General features: G+C 34.6%; 1 protein-coding gene across 3 annotated transcripts in view; it reads right to left on the bottom strand.

The window, feature by feature from the left end:
• The window catches only part of LOC114326943 (guanine nucleotide-binding protein G(o) subunit alpha), a 395,605-nt gene that overhangs the window by 57,466 nt on the left and 315,123 nt on the right, over positions 1-23,016 (bottom strand). For 2 of the 3 annotated variants that reach the window (XM_028275419.2, XM_028275417.2), the window contains one exon: positions 4,902-5,043. The exons of the other annotated variant lie outside the window; for it this stretch is intronic. In XM_028275419.2, coding sequence (XP_028131220.1) covers positions 4,902-5,043 — 142 coding nt within the window. The remainder of the gene's footprint in view (positions 1-4,901; positions 5,044-23,016) is intronic. 3 annotated transcript variants of the gene reach the window in all.

Genomic DNA, 23,016 nt, shown 5'->3' with positions numbered 1-23,016 from the left:
ACCAAATTCTAAGCAAAAACTGTTCTATAATTATTTTTTTGAAAACTCAATACTTTTTGAGTTATTCGCCATTGAAAATAGCCCATTTTCATTGAAAAATTACACCTTTTTGGACGGATTTTGGCGAATACCTTAAAAACTATGCATCTAACAAAAAAATTATATAAAATATTTTTGTAGCTTATAAAAAACAGAAGAGATTCATTCCATCATAGATCTTCTAGTTATAATACAAAAAAAGGATATGGTAGGTGAGGAGAGTTTGTTTTTTTTTGTGCATGCTCAAATCGGTGTATTCAACTTGAAATAACAGAGAAATGGTCAATTTTAGGTGTATACTGATACCAATAACTTTTGTAGTTCTTGAAAAGACTTTTAAAATGAGCAATATTAAATGTCAATTACATTCAAACTAAGCGAGATATGCTGCAAAAAATTGATGACTATAGCTATTTGTATAACAAGGGAGGAAAGTGCTTCTTTTCCTCCCGAGAATGAAGTTTACTGCCCGACGCGTAGCGGAGGGCAGTAATCATTCAAGGGAGGAAAAGGCACTTTACTCCCATGTTATACATATGGTTTTTCCACCTTCCTCAAATAACAAGTCATTTTATCATTTTTACTTAATTTATTTATGTAACTAACCAACAAAATTTATTAGAACCAAAACTAGCAAGTAGGTACAATATAACTGTCAACTGTCAAATATAAGTCAAATTATTAATGTAAACATTGTTAAATCAGAATAAAAATTTACTGTTTTTTACCATTCTGCAAAATACAGAGTGTTTTTAAATAAACGTTAAAATGTATAGATACTTACGTAATAGAAAATAGATATTGTACAGGGCGTCAACAAGTTATATTTCATGAATGAAATACCATGACGTCACTTTTACTTTTCCTCCCTAGGGAGGAAAAATATTTTCCTCCCTAGGGAGGAAAAGTACAACTTTGCTCCCTATAATCAGGTCCGGAAAAGTATACTTTCGGTAGAGGTAGGTGGAAAATGTATTTTAAGAAGAAATGAGAAATATATTTAACCCCTCATCCATCAGAAATATTTAAATACATCGTTTTCCTTCTGCAATACTTTTTTCTATAGTATTATTTCTATTTTCCAAAAGTTGTAATGGTTTAAAATGAATGGTTTTAAAAAAAAATAAGATCAAATTATAGAGCACATTTTTAAATTTTCTTAAAAACCTTCCTTTTTCTCCATGTTACTCGAAAATGATAAGAGATGCGAAAAAAAGATACCACACAAAAATAAATGGTTTTTTAGATAAAAATTTCGTTTTTATATTTCACTTCTGTATCTCTTATCATTTTCAAGTTACACGGAAAAAAAGGAAGATTTTTAAGAAAATTTAAAAATGTGCTCTATAATTTAATCTTATTTTTTTCAAAAACCATTCATTTTAAATCTATCCAACTTTTGAACATAGAAATAACACTATAATAAAAGGTATTGTAGAAGTAAAACGATGCATTTACATTCTGGTAGATGAGGGTTAAAATTATTTCTCATTTTTTCTTAAAATACATTAGTTATCAATTTTGTTTGCAGCATATCTCGCTTAGTTTGAACATAATCGACCTTTAATATTGCTGATTTTAAAGGTCTTTTGAAGCACTACAAAAGATTTTGGGAGCATTATACACCTAAAATCCACCGTTTCTCTGTTATTTCAAGTTGAATACACCAATTTGAACATGTAGCAAAAAAAAACAAACTCTTTTCACCTACCATATCTCTTTTTGTGTTATAACTAGATGATTTATGAAGGTAAGTGTCTCTTTGTTTTTTTTTATAACCTACAAAAATGTTTTATATAGTTTTTTAGTTAGATGCATAGTTATTAAGGTATTCGCAAAAAACCGTTCAAAAATGTGTTAAGTTTCAATCAAAATGGCCAATTTTCAACCACGAATAGCTCAAAAAGTATTGAGTTTTCAAAAAAAATTATTGAACCGTTTTGCTTAGAATTAGATTCTCTAGCGAATTCCGTAGTTATTTTAACCAACAAATTTTCCACCCTTGAGAAGGGGTGAGAACCACCCCCAAGATAAAAGCACACATCGGCATATGGTAGACTTTGAATTAGGAGATATGTAGAGGCTATTACCAAAATTTCATTAAAATCCATGCAGTAGGATAGAATTCGGAGGTAATATCCTATTCTTGTTCCCATTGACTGGCGTACTAATTGCATTTCTCCATAAGTTTCTATCTTGGGTCATATCAATATCAATCCCCTTTACTAACAAGTCCTGCCTAAGCGTCTCCCCCAGGTCTCCGTTGGTCTTCCTCTCCGACTCCTTCTAGGAATCTAATTCTTTGTATTAAGTGATTAATGTCGCGACGTTAAACATGACCAAACCATTTTAACCAATGTTCTCTCATTTTGGCATTAATTGGTGCCACAGCTAGACCTATTAATATATTAATTTTTAATTTTATCCTTTTTTGTCACTCCACTCATCTATCTAAGCATTTTTATTTCCGATACATGCATTCGTTGTTTGTCTTTCTTTTTAACTACCCAACATTCAGTTCCGTACATCATAGCCGGTCTTACGGCTGTTCTATAGAATTTTCCCTTCAGCTTCATTGGAATTTTTCTGTCACACAACACACCACTCGCTTGTATCTCAATCTCCATCCTCCTAATTTCTCCATTACTGTGTAATTCCGATCCTAGGTACTTAAAACTATCGCTATTCACAATCATTTCACCATCTAAAAATATCATTTTATCTGTAGTAACTCCCTCATACATATATTTCACAATCTTTACATATTCACCAGGACTCCTTTCTTATTGGGTGCCCACCACATAATCTATCATATGCTTTCTCAAGATCAACGAATACCATATGAGCATTTGTTTCTTTATTCCTGTATTTTTCCATCAATTACCTTATATTGTATAAATATGTATTCTCATATGTATTCTCTATACAGGGTGTTTCATTATTAATTGTCCATATAGTAACTGGAGAAACCTTAGCACAAAATACGAAGATTTAACCTAAAACACTTAAATAAAATGTGCTTCCTTACTAAGTTACATGGTGTTTTATCTAAAAATTTAAAAACTATTTTTGCTCAGCATTTTAAAACTATTCGACGTATCTTTTTCATATTTGGCAGAAAGTATAGGTACTGTACAAACTACTAAATTACGTTAAACAAACGTTTCTGGCTATTACCAGAGGCGTACGACGGGGGAAAGTGAATGGTTGAACTTTTCCAAATTCTACGCCACTGGCGGAATTGCTATTTTAGTTCAATTTTTGGATTCTCCAATACTTTCTATAAAAATAATATACTCTTCATTTGTAACGATAAAGTCATTAGTTTTCGAGATCTTTGAAGTTAAAAATGAAACGACACGGTTATTTTGATTAATGTATTGTGTCGCTTCATTTTTAATTTCAAATATCTCGAAAACTAACCATTTTATCGTTACGAATGAAGAGTATATTATTTACATAAAAAGTATTGGAAAATCAAAAAATTACACTAAAATAGCAATTTCGTCAGTTGCGTAGAATTTGGGAAGGGTCAACCAGCCGCTATCCCCTGTCGTACGCCTCTCGTAGTAGCTAGAAACGTTTATTTATCTTAATTTAGTAGGGTGTACAGTGCCTACACTTTCTGCCAAGTATGATAAGGATACGCCAAATAGTTTTAAAGTACTGGGTACAAATAATTTTTAAATTTTAATCATATGAATCATAATATCATAAATTAATTAAAATAACTGTGCCGTTTCATATTTAACTTCAAATATCTCGAAAACTAATAACTTTATCGTTACCAATGAAGAGTATATTATTTACGTAGAAAGTATTGGAGAATCTAAAAATGGCACTAAAATAATAATTCCTCCAGTGGCGTAGAATTTGGGAAGGGTCAACCATTCACTACCCCCTGTCGTACGCCTCTGGTAGTAGCTAGAAACGTTTGTTTATCATAATTTAGTAGCTTTGTACAGTATCTATACTTCCTGCCAAGTATGAAAACGACACGTCGAATAGTTTTAACATGCTGAGCAAAAATAGTTTTTAAATTTTTAGATAAAACACCCTGTAACTCAGTAAGGAACCACATTTTATTTAAGTGTTTTAGGTTAAATCTTCGTATTTTGTGCTAAGGTTTCTCCAGTTACCATATGGACAATTATTAATGAAACACCCTGTATATGACGATAAATCCTTGAATGTTTGTGGAGTGAATCTAGAAAAAATTATGGTTTCTCTCATGGTCAATTGTAAGTAGTATGTTGAAGTGTAGGCAAACCATCCACTTTGTTGATTCTAGCGCCTGGCAACATAACGAAAAATATAGTATATCACAAAGACGTTCAATGAAAATAATAGACACTAGTGTAACCCATTCAACACATGGTTAATTTGTTTGCAAGTGAATTAGTTTCTTTTTGACCTTTTGTTGAACTGAATATTAATTTGATTTTATTATAAAAAACTCATCTAATTTAGGGCCCGTACACATGACAGTGCTTAACGCCCAGTTTTACCTAAAGGACCCTAAGAGCTTGTTCACATGAGAGGTGCTTAACGTACGTTTTGATAACGCGCGATTACAACTAAATATATTTTACTTGAGACCGTTTAATGACTTAAAACGCGCGTTGGCATGTGAACGGTCTCAAGTAAAATGTACGTAGTTGTAATCGCGCGTTATCAAAATCAAAAAGCGCTTTAAGCGCCTCTCATGTGAACGGGCTCTAACCCTAAACCCTAACGCCGCCTTTCAAGTTATTTACCAAGGAAAACAGGTAAACCGCAGCGTTAAGCGCTCATGTGTACGCGCTGTAAAGCGGTATGAAATTTATCAAGTCAGCTAGTGAAACATAAATTAGGACACTTACCTCCCTCTCGTTGTTTCCGTAACTAATTCCGAGATTTGGCATTGACCGTAAAATAGCTACCAAGGATTGTATTGTATTGCTGTAGACCACCGGCCGATATTGCTTGTGGTCTTCTGGAGTAAACCCACTTTCGTGAATAATTCTGAAAACGATAAAGTCATAATTAGAAAAAGATTTAATACGAGATTTATGATATAAAGTTAAAATATTAAAAAGGGCATTGTGGCTATTTTGCAATAACACGGAGTTCACTGATGATGGACTGATAAGTCCGAAAACTTTCGTTCTGAACAATGAATGTAATCCTTTAGGATTTTTAAAATTTTAATTCCTAATTAAATTTTATACCAACTACACCTAGTCCTGTCGCCAGGGGGGGTACAACGGCCTCGTTAATTCAGATGGACTTACTCAAGTTTTTTTTATGTATTTTGACCCGTAGAACACGAATTTTTTGGGTAACAGTTGATCCGGATGTCGATAAGATTGTTATAGACCAAGAACTTGAGGAATCAAATAACAGCGATTTTTGGCAAAACAAAACAATATTTTGTATTTTTTGGGCCATTTTAAGTAAAAAATATTTCTACAAGTTTTTTCGTAGGATGCACAGTTTTTGAGATAAACGCGGTTGAACTTTAAAAAAATCGAAAAATTGCAATTTTTGAACCCGAATAACTTTTGATTAAAAAATAAAATAGCAAGTCTGCTTACCGCATTTGAAAGTTTAAGTCAAATTATATCGGTTTTGATTATTTGCATTGGTAAAAATTTGTTTTTTTATTGTTTAACAAAGCTATAAACACGTAGGGTTTCCCGTGCTTTTACATGCGTTTTAACGCATGTAACGTAGAAATAGACTTGATTGCACTAGTACCTATTCTACCTACTCGTTCGATTTTAAATGAGAAATCATAGAAACATCACTCACGCACTAGTTGTTTGTAGCTTTGTTTAACAATAACACAATAAATTTTTAGCAATGCAAATAATCAAAACCGACATAATTTGACTTGAACTTTCAAAGGCGCTAAGCAGAATTGCTATTTTATTTTTTAATCAAAAGTTATTCGGGTTTAAAAATTGCAGTTTTTCGATTTTTTGAAAGTTCAACCGCGTTTATCTCGAAAACTGTGCATCCTACTAAAAAACTTGTAGAAATATTTTTTGCTTAAAATGACCCAAAAAATACAAAATATTGTTTTGTTTTGCCAAAAATCGCTGTTATTTGATTCCTCAAGTTCTTGGTCTATAACAATCTTATCGACATCCGGATCAACTGTTACCCAAAAAATTCGTGTTCTACGGGTCAAAATACATAAAAAAAACTTGGGTAAGTCCATCTGAATTAACGAGGCCGTTGTACCCCCCCTGGCGACAGGACTAACCGGGGAGTTTCTACTTTACGTTAAAAGTTACTTAAAATGTAAAAGTGTGTTTCTATTCAGAAATCTGCGGTGTGGTGTGTCAGTCATAGACCAAGAAGGATATGCTTTTAGGTGGATGTGAGAGGTGGCATTTGGATTTTTGCGGATAAAGTTAGGTGATAACTTCGTTAATAGTAATTGACTTATGCTCCTTCTCAAATATGCCCGGAACAGTAATAAAAAAAATAAACGACGTAAAAATTTCAAAAAATTTCCTTTTTTTTTCTATTTTCTTTGCTTATAACTTTAAAACGATTCATTTTGGAACAAAGCCATATAGGAAAAAAACAAAGATAATTAAATTTTCTATCAGATACGATTGGTTAAAAATGTCTTAATTTAACACCCTTGCTGCAAAATAGCAATAAATATAAAATAAGGGGGCAAGCCTGTTCTTATTCAACGTTTTTCCATCACTTAGGTTACACTTGGAACCTTCCTAATTCGCTTAGAAAATGTTTGTAATGTGCTTAAACCGTCCCCCAAATTTCATTAAAATTAACTTACTAGATTTTGCATAATAATTTTGCAATCTAAACTTTTTTTAAAAATTAAAATTTTTTAAAATCTTGCACAACAAAAACTAGAGGAGACAAAGATTTGTAAATTTTTTCACATATAAAGAAGCACTTCACCTATCTAATGCACTTTACAGAATTGAAATCGGATTATTTAAGCAGCCTCAGCAATGTTTTATAGTTATAAACAATTTTTTGGCTTATAAGTGCTGTGCCCAGGAGGGGGTGCTACGGGCTCCTTTATTTAGATGGACTTACTCAAGTTTTTTTATGTATTTTGACCCGTAGAACACGAATTTTTTGGGTAACAGTTGATCTGGATGTCGATAAGATTGTTATAAACAAAGAACTTGAGGAATTACATAACAACGATTTTTCGCAAAATAAAACATTTTTTTGTGTTTCTTGGGTAATTTCTTTGTTCCAAAACGAACCGTTTTAAAGTTATAAGCAAAGAAAGCAGAAAAAAATCGAAGTTTTTCGAAATTTTGAAATATTTTAATTTTTTTATTAATGTTCCGGCCATATTTGAGAAGGAGTATAAGTCAATTATTATTACTGAAGGTGTCACCTAACTTTATCTGCAAAAATCCGAATGCCACCTCTCACATCCAAAATTACACGTTTTTTTACAGGTTACTCCTGGTCTATCAATATAATATAAAATATAATAATAGCTTTTCCCCAAGGAGATGGAAAATTTTACGAATTATGAATATTAATAATGGTTGTTGCCGCCTCTGGCCCTAAGGACTTCTTGGGAGCCGTTTCGGCAATTCATTCATGGTGTCCTGGATATCCGATTAGGGGATATTATGCCACTCCTTTACCCTATGCCATCCCTAAGGATGTAGGGGCTAGTACTCTTGCTCTTACCCGCTTTTTGAGGTTGTCTCAAATGTGTTCAATTGCGTTAAGATTGGCACTGCGGTCCATGGTTAAACTTGAATCCCGACCTCATTAAGGCACTCACAGGTGAATCTTGCGGTATAGCATCATGCATTTTCATACATCAATCGAAAGTTTTCACCAATGAATAGTGTGAAAGGCATGACATGGTCTTAGAGAACTTGTTCCACGTATCTTTGTGCATTCACACTGCCTCTATCGAACGCGAATACATAACCAAATTATTATTGACTCTCCTCGTTTCGGTTATAGTGCATGAAGGAAACCTTTCATTTTGACGTCTGTAGACACTATGACGTCCACCTGGACCTCTTAGGGTTACTTTGATCTCATCCGAGAATAGTATGTTCTTCCATTCCGCCACAGTACAGTTAGCATATTCTCGCGTAATCTACGTCTAGTTCTACGGTGTTGTAGCAGAAGTTGTGGGGTGCGAGCAGGACGGAAAGGCCTCAAATTTCTTTCTGTCCGTCTTCTTCTAATGGTACGTTCACTCACATTAACATTTCTCACCTTAAAAAGACACGTACGAGCTTCAGGAGCGGTGCAAAAGCGATTTATCAACACGTTGCTGACAGTGAAGAGGTCATCTCAAACTGCAGTGCAGGCCGACACGCAGTCCCGATCTTAACCCAATTGAATACATTTGAGACAACCTCAAAAACGGGTAAGAGCAAGAGTATCAGCCCCTATATCCTTCGGAGAGCTCAAAAGGGCTGCGGTAGTGGAATGATCCAATATCCCCAATCGGATATCATGAATGGATTGCCGAACCGGCTCCAAAAAATCCTTAGGGGCACAGGCGGCAACACCCATTATTAATACTTATATATTTTTTAATTAGACTACGATTATCGAAATTAGGTATGTTTGTATTTTCTTCGAAGATTTTTAAACATTGGATTTTTGATAGCATGCCTTGATAAACGACTTTTGTTCAATAATTTTACTTTTTCCTTTTCCTCAAAGGTTGCTTCCATGTTGTTCTTTCATTAAGTGTGGTCCAAGATTGTCAATTTCTACAAATTGAAAGAAATATAAGGTGAGTGGTTAATTGTGCCGGTGAGTGTATATTCTAAATTGGTAGAGTAGATAGAATGATATATTATGTAAAAAAGTGTTTTCGCAAAAATTGGTTCAATGAAGTAATTACTGCTTTTGTGATAATTACTCTTTGTGCAGGTGCAGTAGAAAGATTATTGTAGTATGTACTTAGGGATATTTCATTTCAAGTTTTAATCGACAGTAATTTATAATCTGATTATCTGCGACATTTTCATTGATATCAGCTTTCGTGAAACGAATGATTGGCAAAAAGGCCAATACCAATTCAGGGATATCGCGTGATGTTCGTCATTCTTGATGGATCATAAAATATGGATTATCTAATGTTCGCATACAAGCAACCGTTTGGTTTATGGAGGGTCACATTTCATGTAAAACAATATAGCTTTGTTGGGATTTCTATGTTGCCTCGAATATTAAATTTGTTTTTTTAGCAGACTGGAACATTCGAACAATAAATAGTAAAACACATTTTTTATGTTGTACAGCAAAGGACGAAAGAACCGTGTTCAGTGTTCACTATATAAATAATAGCTATACAATACATAAAGTTCATAAATTGTTTAAAAGGTCAACGTAAAAAACCTCCAGTAGTAATTGGAATCATAATATAAGTAGTTACTGAGTAGTTACAAATAATGTTCATATTTCCGCTTACTGTACTTTTTCGTATCTGGATCCGACTACAGTTTTTCTGCCGTCTATGTCTACACCCTTTGTATTTGCGAGCCATAAATCATCGAGGGTGCACTGTGATGGGCAAAGTCTGCATACTCTCAGGTGCTCCACGTTCTGTATTTCCCCACATTCGCAAAGTGCGTCGTTATCTGTCTTGATGCCCCATTTAATAAGGTTCTGTGTTACAGGGGCAACACCTGCACGTATGCGACTGAGTGTCCGCCAGGTTCTCCAGTCCAGGTTCGTTCCGTTAGATCGTTCTGGATGTAGAGGGAACAGTTCGGGTGGTTCGACGTTGACATTTCTCATAAACCTTTTCCTTGATTTAAGTCGGCTGGTTCCTGGCGGTTCTTCAAACCCGTATAATTGGTGCCTTTCATCGAAGGTTTGCCTGAACTTCTCCACATATTGTGAGGTGCATCTACGGTCGTCTGGTGATGCGAATCCAGCTGCCCGGTACAGTAGGGGCAGAGGGGTAGGCTTCATACAACCGGTAATTATTCTACATGTTTCATTTAACGCCGTGGTGACTTGTTGGGCGTGTCTAGATCTACCCCAGACGGGACAAGCATATTCCCCTGTTGAGAAACATAAGGTCTCATAAGACCTGGGGGTTTGCACCCCACTTGCTCCCTACAAGTTTCCGGAGAAAGTTTGTTTCTCGTAGAAACCTTTTGTCTTGTGCTCCGATAGTGGAATTTACGTTAGTGACCGGTGTAGTATCACTTCAAGATATTTGAGCCTATCAGTATGTTCCAAGCGTTGTCCCTCCCACGAAACATTCAGTTTTACATGCGCCAGATGGTTGTTGAGATGGAATGCACATATGTACTTGGGTTTTAGTAGGGTTTGGCTTTAATGAGTTTTGTTTGTAGTAAGTTGACATCATGTTTAAAGCCTCTTCCATTGTCTACTCTACTTGTGTAAGTGTTTTTCCCTTTACAGCGATACCAAGGTCGTCAGCGTAAACAAAACTCAGCCTGGGGGTGCATTGGTTGGTCGTTGGTGTAGACGTTAAATAAGGACGGCGCTAGAACGCTTCCTTGAGGTAGGCCATTTTTTTGGGTTCTCCATCTGCTCTTCTTTTCATTTAGCACAACGTAGCGTCTATTACATAACAGTGATCTAATGATATTTACCAGGTCATAGTCAAGCACAGTGTTATAGATCTTAGTTAGCAAGGTTCTGTGGTTTATCGTATCATAGGCCTTTGTGAGGTCTATCAAGGCCACTCCCACTAGAACTTTCTGCTCAAATCCCTCCTCTATGTACTCTGTTAGGTTCAACACTTGGCTTGTGTATGATTTACCTGGCCTGAAGTCTGCTTGTTGTGGGATTAGTTTTGCATCTAATTTTTCCTGGATGCGGTTCAAAATGAGCCGTTCATACAATTTATACAAATGGCATAGGAGATATATTGGACGGTAGCTACTCGGTAGTTCAGGGTCTTTCCCAGGTTTCAGAAGAGCTACTACTTTCGATTTACGCCAAAGTTTTGGAATCTGGTAGGTAGAGCGACAGATGTTAAATAGATCGAGCACCCATTGTCTCGCTTTTTGTCCGAAGTGTTTTATCTGCTCTGTTAGGATTTCGTCCATCCCAGGTGATTTTCCATTTTTCATATAGTCCATACCATTTTTGAGCTCTTCGATGGTAAATGGATTTCGCAAGAGAGTTCTTTCCTGTTCTTGAGTTCTTATAATCTTTGGCGTCTTGCAACGATGGTTTGCTTTGCCATTCAGAAGCAGTTCATATTTACAGAAATGCATTAATGCTACCAGTATATTTATTACTATTATTATTATAGATATATGCCGATAACACCGCCATATTGGCAAATCTTCGGTGGCTGTTGATGTTGAGATGATATTAACTTAACGAATGAAAGTTGAGATCATCTTGGGATTAAAAATGAATAAAAAAATTAGGAAACGATGTCACTTAATGTCAATTTAGAGGTTAAAAACATATACAGGGTGTCCAGAAACTCTCCTGACAAACGAAGACCGGAGATTCCACAATTACATAATCCAGTGGTCAAAAGGCTTAAAAGTTAAAGACAAAAAAATTATGCGGTAAAATAAGCGTTACCCTACACAAAACAGGCGCCTACGACCGTTAATCGTGTCTGTTTCTGTCGGTAGGAAAGAGACGTAATTAAAAAATAATTCGTGAATAATGTCATAATAGCTACTTGTGCAAAGATGTATCTTCGTATTCTATTGTAGGAAGAACTATATGAATAATTTATAGATAAAAAATATTTTTCCACCTACCTCTACCGAAAGGATACTTTTCCTCCCTAGGGAGGAAAAGTAAAAGTGACGTCATGGAATGTCATTGATGAAATAACTTATTGACGCCCTGCACAATATTCTATTACCTATTACGTAAGTATCTATATACTTTAACGTTTATTTATAGAACACCTTGTATTTTGTAGAATGGTAAAAAAACGGTAAATTGTTATTTTGATTTAACAATGTTTACATTAATAATTTGACTTATATAAATTATTTAAAAATGAAAAAATGACCTGTTATTTGAGGAAGGTGGAAAAAGCATATGTATAACATGGGAGTAAAGTGCCTTTTCCTCCCTTGAATGATTACTGCCCTCCGCTACGCGTCGGGCAGTAAACTTCATTCTCTGGAGGAAAAGTAGCACTTTCCTCCCTTGTTATACAAATAGCTATTTGAAATGTGTTTGAGATAAAGAGATTTTTCAGATGCTTAATAAGTTCAACACATAAAATTATTTTTGTTTAAAAAAATCGTGTTAGAGTATAAACCGATGGCGTCAACTTAATGCATGGTCGGTTATTAATCGTCCGTAGAGTACTCTGATCTACTCGTATATAGATACATTTCAAATTAACCAGAATGTATTGTGAGCGCTGTAAAATACATAAAATATGAAGTAATAAAATCCAAATTTTATCAGATCCAGATCGGATTACTGTCACTTGCTGCTATGCACACCCTAGACTCAAGTTGAATTATTGGTTCGTGGTGGTTGACACCTGTCACGTGTCAAATTTAGTGCATTCGAACTAATCCAAGAAAGTCACAATCTTTTGTGCCCACTTACCCAAAATTCACCCTCCACTGCAGTTCCATCGCATTAACCAACCATATCAGCACATTCAAGTCCATGCCTTTTTGAGAGCTGTAATTATGAGATTTGCAGGAAAGCATACTATCACGTAAACAGTTAGAATATACTTTTCTTTAACTTTATGTTATTTAGCATATTTTAAATCGACATATCGCAAGTACAGTGAGACTTGCTTCATACGCGCAATGTAAGTCGCCTCACAATTATTTAATTTTGGATTTGACTGAGGACTCGTGTAAAGGGCATTCCTCTGAGAAGTGACCAAATACATCTTCATACAGAAGCAAAAACTTCGTTTTACAATGGTATAAAAAGTTTATTAAAAAACTATTAAAAAGTCATCCAAAAGAATTCGCAAAACGTTTTCGATCTAGATCAAATCATCTTCAGTGCGTTCTGCTTAGTAGATGAAACTAGCAACCTCATAAAATTGGTTGGTCTGTGTCTATTGAACTGGCAAGAACCACACGTTCTTATGAGCAGGGAACCATGTTGCCCTTTGAGCGCTCTTAACAAATATAATCTTTTAACATCGACTTGGAGTCGCTACAATTATCACATTATTAACATGTAAATCATATTTCTCGATGTTACCAATTTTATAAGGTTACTAGTTTCATCTACTAAGCAGAACGCACTGAAGATGATCTGATCTAGATCGAAAACGTTTTGCGAATCCTTTTAGATGACTTTTTAATAAACTTTTTATACTATTGTACAAACGAAGTTTTTACTTCTGTTTGATTTTTAATTATGGTATTTATACAGCCAGCTACTGGGATTTTCATTTAAATACATCTTCATCCTCAGATCTTCATCCCCAGATTCGGCTGCGTAGATACCGCAATAGTGCCTTAAAATGACCATCATGTTCAGGCTCTGGTTTAATGTGGATCCGACTTATGCTCGCGTTCCGCGTTCCTGTAACTGCTCCACGTTCTACATAGTTGAAATGTTCACGCTCCCGGACCGTACAACGGTTTGCGCTCCGCCTCAGAGCTCCAATCGGTGGCGGTTTATATGTAGAGGAATGCATGCCAAAACCATTGGAGCAGTTGCAGGGAGCGAGAAGTGCACGAGATTCGCGAAGATAGTGGATACGTGAAAAATCGATACATATAAGAATAATCGAATATGTCATTACGCCCAGATGGATGATGTCACTAGTATGATAAATATTCCAAAATATCATAATTTAAAAAAAAAATCGACCTGTATCGGGATTTATTAAATTAAAACGTTTTTATACAGTGATGATCGCACTAATAACCGGCAAAATAACGCAAAAGATGGAAAACATATTAAGTTGTGAGATAAAAAGAGATGAACCTAGTGGAGGTGCTAAATTTAGCGATAGTAACTTATAGATTGACATTATATGTATTGATTGTTTCCCAACTTTAGACGCATCGAACGAGTTTGAGAAATGCCACTGTCACAGTGACACGTTTTAGTTGGCATACTCCTTTGATACGTCTAAAGTTGGGAAACAATCAATATAATGTCAATTTATTTGTTACTATCGCTAAATTTAACAACTATGCTAGTTTTATTTCTTTTTATCTCGCAATTTAATATGTTTTCCATCTTTTGAGCTATTATGCCGGTTATTAGCGCGCTCATCACTGTACATATACTTGGCTTGGTTGTTGTCACGGTCTCCGCAAATTTTGTAATCCATTTTAAAAATAGTTCTAGGCTACCTAGGTACCTGAAATTTTCAGAATATCTTACAACTAGCTAACAATGCAATATTTAACTGCTATTATACAGGGTGATTGATTAGTGGGGTAAAGCTCCGTAGATCCGTTATAGTAATGGATAGCGATAAAAGTTAATAACAAAAATTGTAGCCAACTTTGATCTTCACATTACAAAATTAGTTAGAATGTTACAGGGTGTTCGATAACATAGTGGCAGACCAAACTTATGTTTTTTTAAATAGAACACCCTGTATTTTATTTTATATTCGAAATCTTCTTAACTTCTCCATTACAAAGATATAAAGGTTTTGTATGTTATACAGGGTATTTACAAAGTTATAACCAATTTTATATGAAAATCGTAACAAGTTTAACTCCCTGTATAAATAAAAATAAGCACAACGGCAATGGTTTATTGATGCCATATTTTTTATTTATTGTCAAAATTTTCATAAATGATCGATATTGCTAATTTTCTTTATATTGAATACAGGGTGAGTCAAAACGCAAGTACATTATTTTCTTAGTAATTTTAAATGAAACACCCTGTATTTTATATCACTATCGAGAAAAGTACCATTACCGTATTTTAATTTTTATATAACATTCCCTATGTCTAAATTTATTAGTTGTCGAGATATTTTCATTTTTTAGAGCAAATTATTAATTACGGGTATAAATCTATCCAAATTTTAGGTAAGCCATGACTGAATTGTCTAAAGCTGACAATGTACGATTACTGATTATCAATCTGTAATCAAAGTTGGCTACCATTTTTGTTATTAACTTTTATTGATCTACTACTATAACGGATCTACGGAGCTTTACCCCACTAATCAACCGCCCTGTATGGATAAATCGATTTTTTTTTAATTCAAACTATTTTAAAAATGTGACTAATGCAATGATATTTTAAAGTACGTTAATAAATAGATATCTACAAATTGATGGTGGGTCAGTGGCATTATACTGCAGATCGAGAGTTCCCTAGTACCCTAGTTCGAACACGGCTGTTGCGTATCTTTTTTTAATTTTTTAAATAAATAATTAAAAGTTGATATACTCAAAATTCATATTTTATAAGTTAATTATTATATACAAATATTATATATACCATTTTAAACAACCGTGGTGTTATAAAAAGTACTTTTTTATACTAGTGTAATTTTTGGAATTATAATTTAACAGTTAATACACCTACTAAAGATTCATATTTTATTTTTTCGAAACATGTGTCCTGTATATTATAACAAAACCGTGTTATTATAAAAAGTTCTTTTTTATTATAGTGTAATTTTTGGAATTTTCAGCATTTTATGTCTTCAAATTATTTTATATTCTCTCCTATAAATAATAAAAACGTTTTATTATAAAAAAGTTCTTTTTTATAAAAGTGTAATTTTTTAAAATTGCCCCTTCACGGAAAAATGGATTTATTCCAACCTTTACGTGCTCACTGTATATTATAAGTGCTTTTTCGGCTTCTTTTTGGGATAAATATAATTTTGCTTTATTGCACTTTTTATAAATATCACTAATATCAGGAATATGGTTAGTATATTAAAGAATATCCCCGTATACGTACCGGTAATTGTTGCTTTTTCGCTCAATTTTCCTCATAAAAACTTGTCTTTGCGTTTAAAGGGGATGAAAATGCAACAAGAAATCTTGAAACATGCTCAGTATTGATTAGGACGTGCGACCCCGTGAGCTATTTAATCTACAACTGACGTCATTACTTTTCCGAGATACATAAACAAAATCAATGTCGACGTCATGTCTGCAGAATGTAGATGTATACCGATACATTGTAGGCCAGTATATGAACGTGAAATACGGCGATACCGTGTAATTTTCCGTGTCGCCAGCGAATTATATGAAAACTTGGATTTAGGTTTTTCTTACCCTCCACTTCAAAGTTGGACTTGTGCTGTTGGTTGTTTTTACTTGGAGGGTGAAAGCCACCTCTTCTCGGGGGTGAAAAAACATACGTTCAAGATAAGTCCGGAAATGGATAAATCGACTAATTCTAAGCAACTTTCGTTTTATAGAGTTTTTCACTAAGTCACTACTTTTCAAGTAATTTGCGAGTAAAAATATTCATTTTTCTATGGATGCTATACAATGTGCAACTTCTCTAACTACTTACATAAGTACATACAAAACGAAAAATTTCTCATGCAGTGAGAAAAGTCGGCCATTGCAGTGAGAAATATTTTTTCTCACGGGTTGTCCTCCGGTTTTCCTAATATGATAGCCGTTTCCATGTAACAAGCACAATACAAACACAATTAATATTGTCAAAAAAATGTGTTGAAGCAAAACTTGCCAGGAATTTATGCATATAATATACCTAAAAGCACCTAAATTATTTAATTTTTAAGTTTGAACTCTTGACAAAACTGTATCCACAGAAAAAGTACCGTGTACAACACATGAGAAAATGGCATATTTCTCCCTCGCTTAATTTGCCTTAATTAACCAATTTCTGCGCTCGTGAGAAATATGTCTTTTTTCTCACTTGTTGTACAATATACTATTTTCAACAAAAAAAAAACACGTTTTCAGATCGTTTTTTGCAAATAACTCAAAAAGCAAATATTTTGTCAAAATAAAATATTCTTAGCTAAAATGTAGCTTATAAAAAAATGTATTTATCAAGTCTGTAGATCCAGTAGAAGCAGAGTTGTAGCTCATGAAAAGTAGGTTATTGTAGGTATTGTATACAGTTATGAGCGTGCTAATAACCGGCAAAATAGCGCAAAAGATGGAAAACATAATACATTGCGAAACAAAAAGAGATGAAACAAGTGGAGGTGCAAATGATCGTTATAAACGTATAAATTCACATTACATTACATAGTTTGCCACCTTTAGACGTCTGTGACAAAAGTATTTTATAAAATTCTACTGTCACAGTGACAGTTGTCATCAGGTTGTCATATTCCTCTGATACGTCTAAAGGTGGGAAACTATGTAATGTAATATTAATTAATACGTTTATAACGATCATTTCCATCTCCACTAGTTTCATCTCTTTTTGTTTCGCAATGCATCAAGTTTTCCACCTTTTGCGCTATTTTGTCGGTTATTAGCGCGCTCATCACTGTATACATTTATGTATGTATATATCAAAGTAGTATAAAGTAAACATTTCTCAAATAATGAATGTGTTGCATGTGTGAGTCCATACTAGTGTAGTAAAGAAAAGAGAGACGTTCTCACAAACAATTTATTTTACTACTGACGACCGGTTTCGCTGTTTACAATTTATACAGCATCATCAGGTCCGGTTAAAGTAAAATCAAATGCTACAAAACAAAAAACCAGAGTTAGTTAAGTGGTCTGGTTTGAATAAATTTTTAATGATACAGCCAATATCAAAGTACATCTGTCAAAGCATGCACATGAATACCCACATGTACGCGCGCATGGTGTACAATCCTCATACTCACAAACATGCACGCATCCATGTGCAGCGGCAAACTATAGTATATCAAGTATAAAATATATACTTACTTTCCGGTATAAGGGAAAAAAGTAGTAGTATTCAATATCATACTTTTCATGCACCTTGCTAGAGGGATGGTTGGTGAAGGGAAAGATTTCAATGTAATATATTAACTAAACATCGATGGGGTCTTGAAGGGTTTAGTAGGAAAATACGACATTAAACCGATAATCCAATTTGTTAGTTATATATAGTAATGTTATTTTAATTATATCTATGGTGATGTTATCTTATTTATAAATGTAGCTTTTATTATTTGATAGTTAGATGTTGTGTTGGGTGTGCGACTTTAAGAAAAATTGTTCGTTTGTGTAATAAATATGATCTGTTTGTGAATAATTATTTTCTCTGTTTATAAAAATTGTAGTTGAATATAAAATTTGAACAGTAGTAATTTGTTAAAACTTTTTTATATTTAAAAAATATTAAAATTGTCAAAATTAATCAAAATTTAAAATCATTCATAACTGACTCAGAGTTGAAGCTGTGTTAAGGTAATGCAGTAAGTAAATTAAATTAAATTAAACCAATTGTAATGTGAAGTTATAATTATCTATATTATAATGAAAAACTATGGAATATCACTAAGAAGTTTAAAAAAGTGATACTTTTTTAAACTTCTTAGTGATATTCCATAGTTTTTCATTATAATATAGATAATTATAACTTCACATTACAATTGGTTTAATTTAATTTAATTTAGTTACTGCATTACCTTAACACAGCTTCAACTCTGAGTCAGTTATGAATGATTTTAAATTTTGATTAATTTTGACAATTTTAATATTTTTTAAATATAAAAAAGTTTTAACAAATTACTACTGTTCAAATTTTATATTCAACTACAATTTTTTTAAACAGAGAAAATAAATATTCACAAACAGATCATATTTATTACACAAACGAACAATTTTTCTTAAAGTCGCACACCCAACACAACATCTAACTATCAAATAATAAAAGCTACATTTATAAATAAGATAACATCACCATAGATATAATTAAAATAACATTACTATATATAACTAACAAATTGGATTATCGGTTTAATGTCGTATTTTCCTACTAAACCCTTCAAGACCCCATCGATGTTTAGTTAATATATTACATTGAAATCTTTCCCTTCACCAACCATCCCTCTAGCAAGGTGCATGAAAAGTATGATATTGAATACTACTACTTTTTTCCCTTATACCGGAAAGTAAGTATATATCTTATACTTGATATACTATAGTTTGCCGCTGCACATGGATGCGTGCATGTTTGTGAGTATGAGGATTGTACACCATGCGCGCGTACATGTGGGTATTCATGTGCATGCTTTGACAGATGCACTTTGATATTGGCTGTATCATTAAAAATTTATTCAAACCAGACCACTTAACTAACTCTGGTTTTTTGTTTTGTAGCATTTGATTTTACTTTAACCGGACCTGATGATGCTGTATAAATTGTAAACAGCGAAACCGGTCGTCAGTAGTAAAATAAATTGTTTGTGAGAACGTCTCTCTTTTCTTTACTACAATAAACATTTCTGTTTGTATTTACTTCATACTATGTTGTTTTATCAAAGGTATACAGCCAACTACAAGGTTTAAAGTATTATGTATAAATATATCTTCAAATGCTCCAGTTCACGCGTTCTGATATCTCCTAAAATATATTATGTTATTCATAATTCGGTTTAGTTTTTAAGCTATGGAATACTAAAAAAATCACTTTGTCGGTTTTTTAACGACAATAAGACCATTTAAATTATTTTTTTAAACCGTTATTTTTGAAAGACTTGTATTAGTTGAAAGGTCTTGCACGAGTCACTAATGATATCTTAACCAATGTTTGTCTTACAGAAAAACAAAAACATCCAAAATATTCAAAATAGCAAAATCTACACTTTCTTACTCTTCGAGATTTTTCGAAGCACTGCTAGATACTTTTTAAGGCCATTTTGAAAAAAATGCACTTTTTTTCTATAAAACCAAAATTGTTCCAAAATCAGCATTTCGAACCGGTCAAACTTACAGATCAGATCGTGTAACACTACATGTATAAAGTAAATTATAAAGCGGTAACGATTATTTTCATTTGAAGTGCTAATTAGGGGGAGTAATGCTAGTTCGCCTCCATGTGGTGCACCCTGGGTAACGCTAAATGAACTAGCAAAAATTTGGCGGCAGACGAACGAAAAACAAAAACAATATCCTGCCAACATCACAGATCACAAACAGAAATCTTATCTATACGTAAACATACGATGGGAACAAATAAAGGTTCTTCTCAGAACCAACTGACTAGAGATCTCGGACCGTGTATCCGAGTCTGTCACCTTAACATCGAGGGCATAAACCAGGCAAAATGCCAAGTGTTGCAAAAAATCCTACACGATAACGACATTGACCTGGTTGCCATACAAGAGACCCATACTGAAAACAAAGTCCAGCTTGATTTAAGGGGAAAGATACCTGGCTACGATTTACTGGGAGCCACCTATGATAAACATTACGGCGTCGCAACCTACATTCGCTGCAATATAGAAAATGGTTTCCTACTTTCTGCTTCCAATGAAAATAATATACATGAAGTAGTCACCAAGATTGGAGATATTACCGTAGTTAACATATACAAACCTCCAGCCACTACATGGAACCCAGAAGTGCTAAAGACTCATCCACATCCTACTATATACATCGGCGACTTCAACAGCCACCACGAAATGTGGAAGTACACCACGAATGATGAAAATGGGGAGGCACTAGTAGAATGGTCCGAAGAGCAAAACACATATCTAGTTTTTGATGCCAAAGACAGAGGAACATTTAAATCAGCTGCATGGAGAAAAGAATATAACCCAGACCTATGTTTTGTCTCAAAAGATACCAATGACAGACCACTAACAACTGCGAGAAGTGTCCTTGCAGACTTCCCACATACTCAACATCGTCCGGTGCTTATCACCATCGGAATATCAATTCCAATAATTAGATCATATCCTCGACCCAGGTGGAATCTTAGAAAAGCAAACTGGAAGAAGTTCTCTGAACAACTAGACCGGACCTTGAGCTGGGTCCCTCCAACCATCAAACATTATCAGAGGTTTGTGGCATAGGCGTAACCAGGATGATCCTAAGGGGGGGTTACAACTACCTGAAAGGGGGGGTTACAACTACTGGAAGGTCTCTGAAGGCTATGGTGTTAAGCGTATAGAGCTCAAAGTGCATCCCAATGGGGGGGGTTATAACCCCCAAAACCCCCCCCTGGTTACGCCTATGGTTTGTGGGCGCAGTAATAAGCACTGCCAAGAAAACCATCCCTAGGGGGTATCGCAAAGAATATGTGCCTGGATGGACTGAAACATGTGAAGACTTATACACGAAGTTTCTCGAAAGTGGTGACCGAGAAATAGCCGATGAGCTTTTACACAACATCGATACAGCTAGACGCCAAAAATGCATAAAGACTGTCGAAAACCTTGACTTCAAAAAATCAAGCCGGCAGGCATGGTCCTTGTTGCGGAAAATTGGAGGAGCTAACCAGCTGGAATCCAGAGAGTCTAAAATGTCTCCTAACAAGGTTGCCTCCCATATAGTATCTCTATCCAGAGCTCCACGAGATCGAACACATACTACCAACGTGAAAAGAGACTTAAGGGCATTAAAACAAATGAACAGAACGAACTCCGAATATTCAGCAAGAATACTTATTTCTGAAATCACACATGCGCTGAAAGAAATGAAATCAGGTAAAGCACCTGGCTTTGATGGTATCCATCCAGAGTTCTTGATACACAGTGGTGCATACACGAAACAGTGGCTTGCAATGTTCTTTAATGATATACTTCAGTCAGGTAACATTCCTTTCTCACTTAAGCGAACAAAGATAATTGCAATTCCGAAACCGGGCAAATCAAACGATAAGCCAGAAAACTACCGCCCCATAGCTCTACTCAGCATGGTATATAAACTATTAGAAAAGCTTCTCCTCAACAGAATTAGTCACAGGATACTAGAAAATGTCCCCATTGAACAAGTTGGCTTCCGCCCTCATCGAAGCTGTACGGACCAAGTGCTGTCATTAACAACTTTTATAGAAGCTAGTTTTCAAAGGAAACAAAAGACAGCAACAGTATTTATAGATCTAACAGCAGCATATGATACTGTTTGGAGACAGGGATTAATATATAAACTGGCCCGCATTATCCCCTGCAGAAAGATAATTAACCTCATTGACAACATGCTGACCAACAGAGCCTTCCAGGTTATAATGGGAAAGGAGACGAGTAGACAGATGAAACTTAACAATGGTCTTCCACAGGGTTCTGTCCTTGCCCCTTTACTTTTCAGCCTCTATATTGCTGACATGCCTGAAACCGAATCTCGGAAGTTTGGATATGCTGACGACTGGACCCTTGCAACAAGCCACCAATCTTTAGAAACTACAGAAATCACTCTCACGAATGACTTATCCATCCTCAGCGAATACCTTAAGAAATGGAGACTACAGCCAAGTACTACAAAAACTGAAGTATCAGCTTTTCATCTAAACAACAAGTTGGCAAACAGAGAATTGCGAGTGTATTTTAATAACAAGCTGTTAAAAAACAATGGGTGGAATGCATAAAACGTAGTATCTGCTAATGCTTTAAGTATGTGCTCCATTTTTGAAGATTTTACTACACTTAAAAAGCATTAAATGCTTTGTAAGTGTAGTAAAACACTTACAAAGCATTTGTAAGTGTAATAATGCTTTGTAAGTGTAGTAAAATCTTCAAAAATGTAGTACATACTTGAAGCATTAGCAGGTACTACATTTTATGCATTCCACCCAATAAATACCCGAAATACCTTGGGGTTACTCTAGACAGAACGCTCACATTCAGAGAACACCTGACGAAAACAGCAGCAAAATTGAAAACACGCAACAATATAATACAGAAACTCTGCGGCACTACATGGGGGTCCACAGCATCAACATTAAGATCCTCTGCTCTTGGCCTGATATATCCGGTGGCAGAATACTGTGCTCCAGTGTGGCTAAATAGCAGGCATACCCACCTGGTCGACACCCAACTAAACCGTACTATGCGTATGATAACAGGCACAATTAAGCCCACCCCTACAATGTGGCTACCTACCCTTAGTAATATAGCACCACCCAACCTACGCCGCGAACATGCATTGGTTAAAGAAT

The sequence above is a fragment of the Diabrotica virgifera genome, chromosome 1, assembly GCF_917563875.1.
Source record: "Diabrotica virgifera virgifera chromosome 1, PGI_DIABVI_V3a".
NCBI classification, from domain to species: Eukaryota; Metazoa; Arthropoda; class Insecta; order Coleoptera; family Chrysomelidae; genus Diabrotica; species Diabrotica virgifera.
This window is presented reverse-complemented; position numbering and strand designations above follow the sequence as displayed.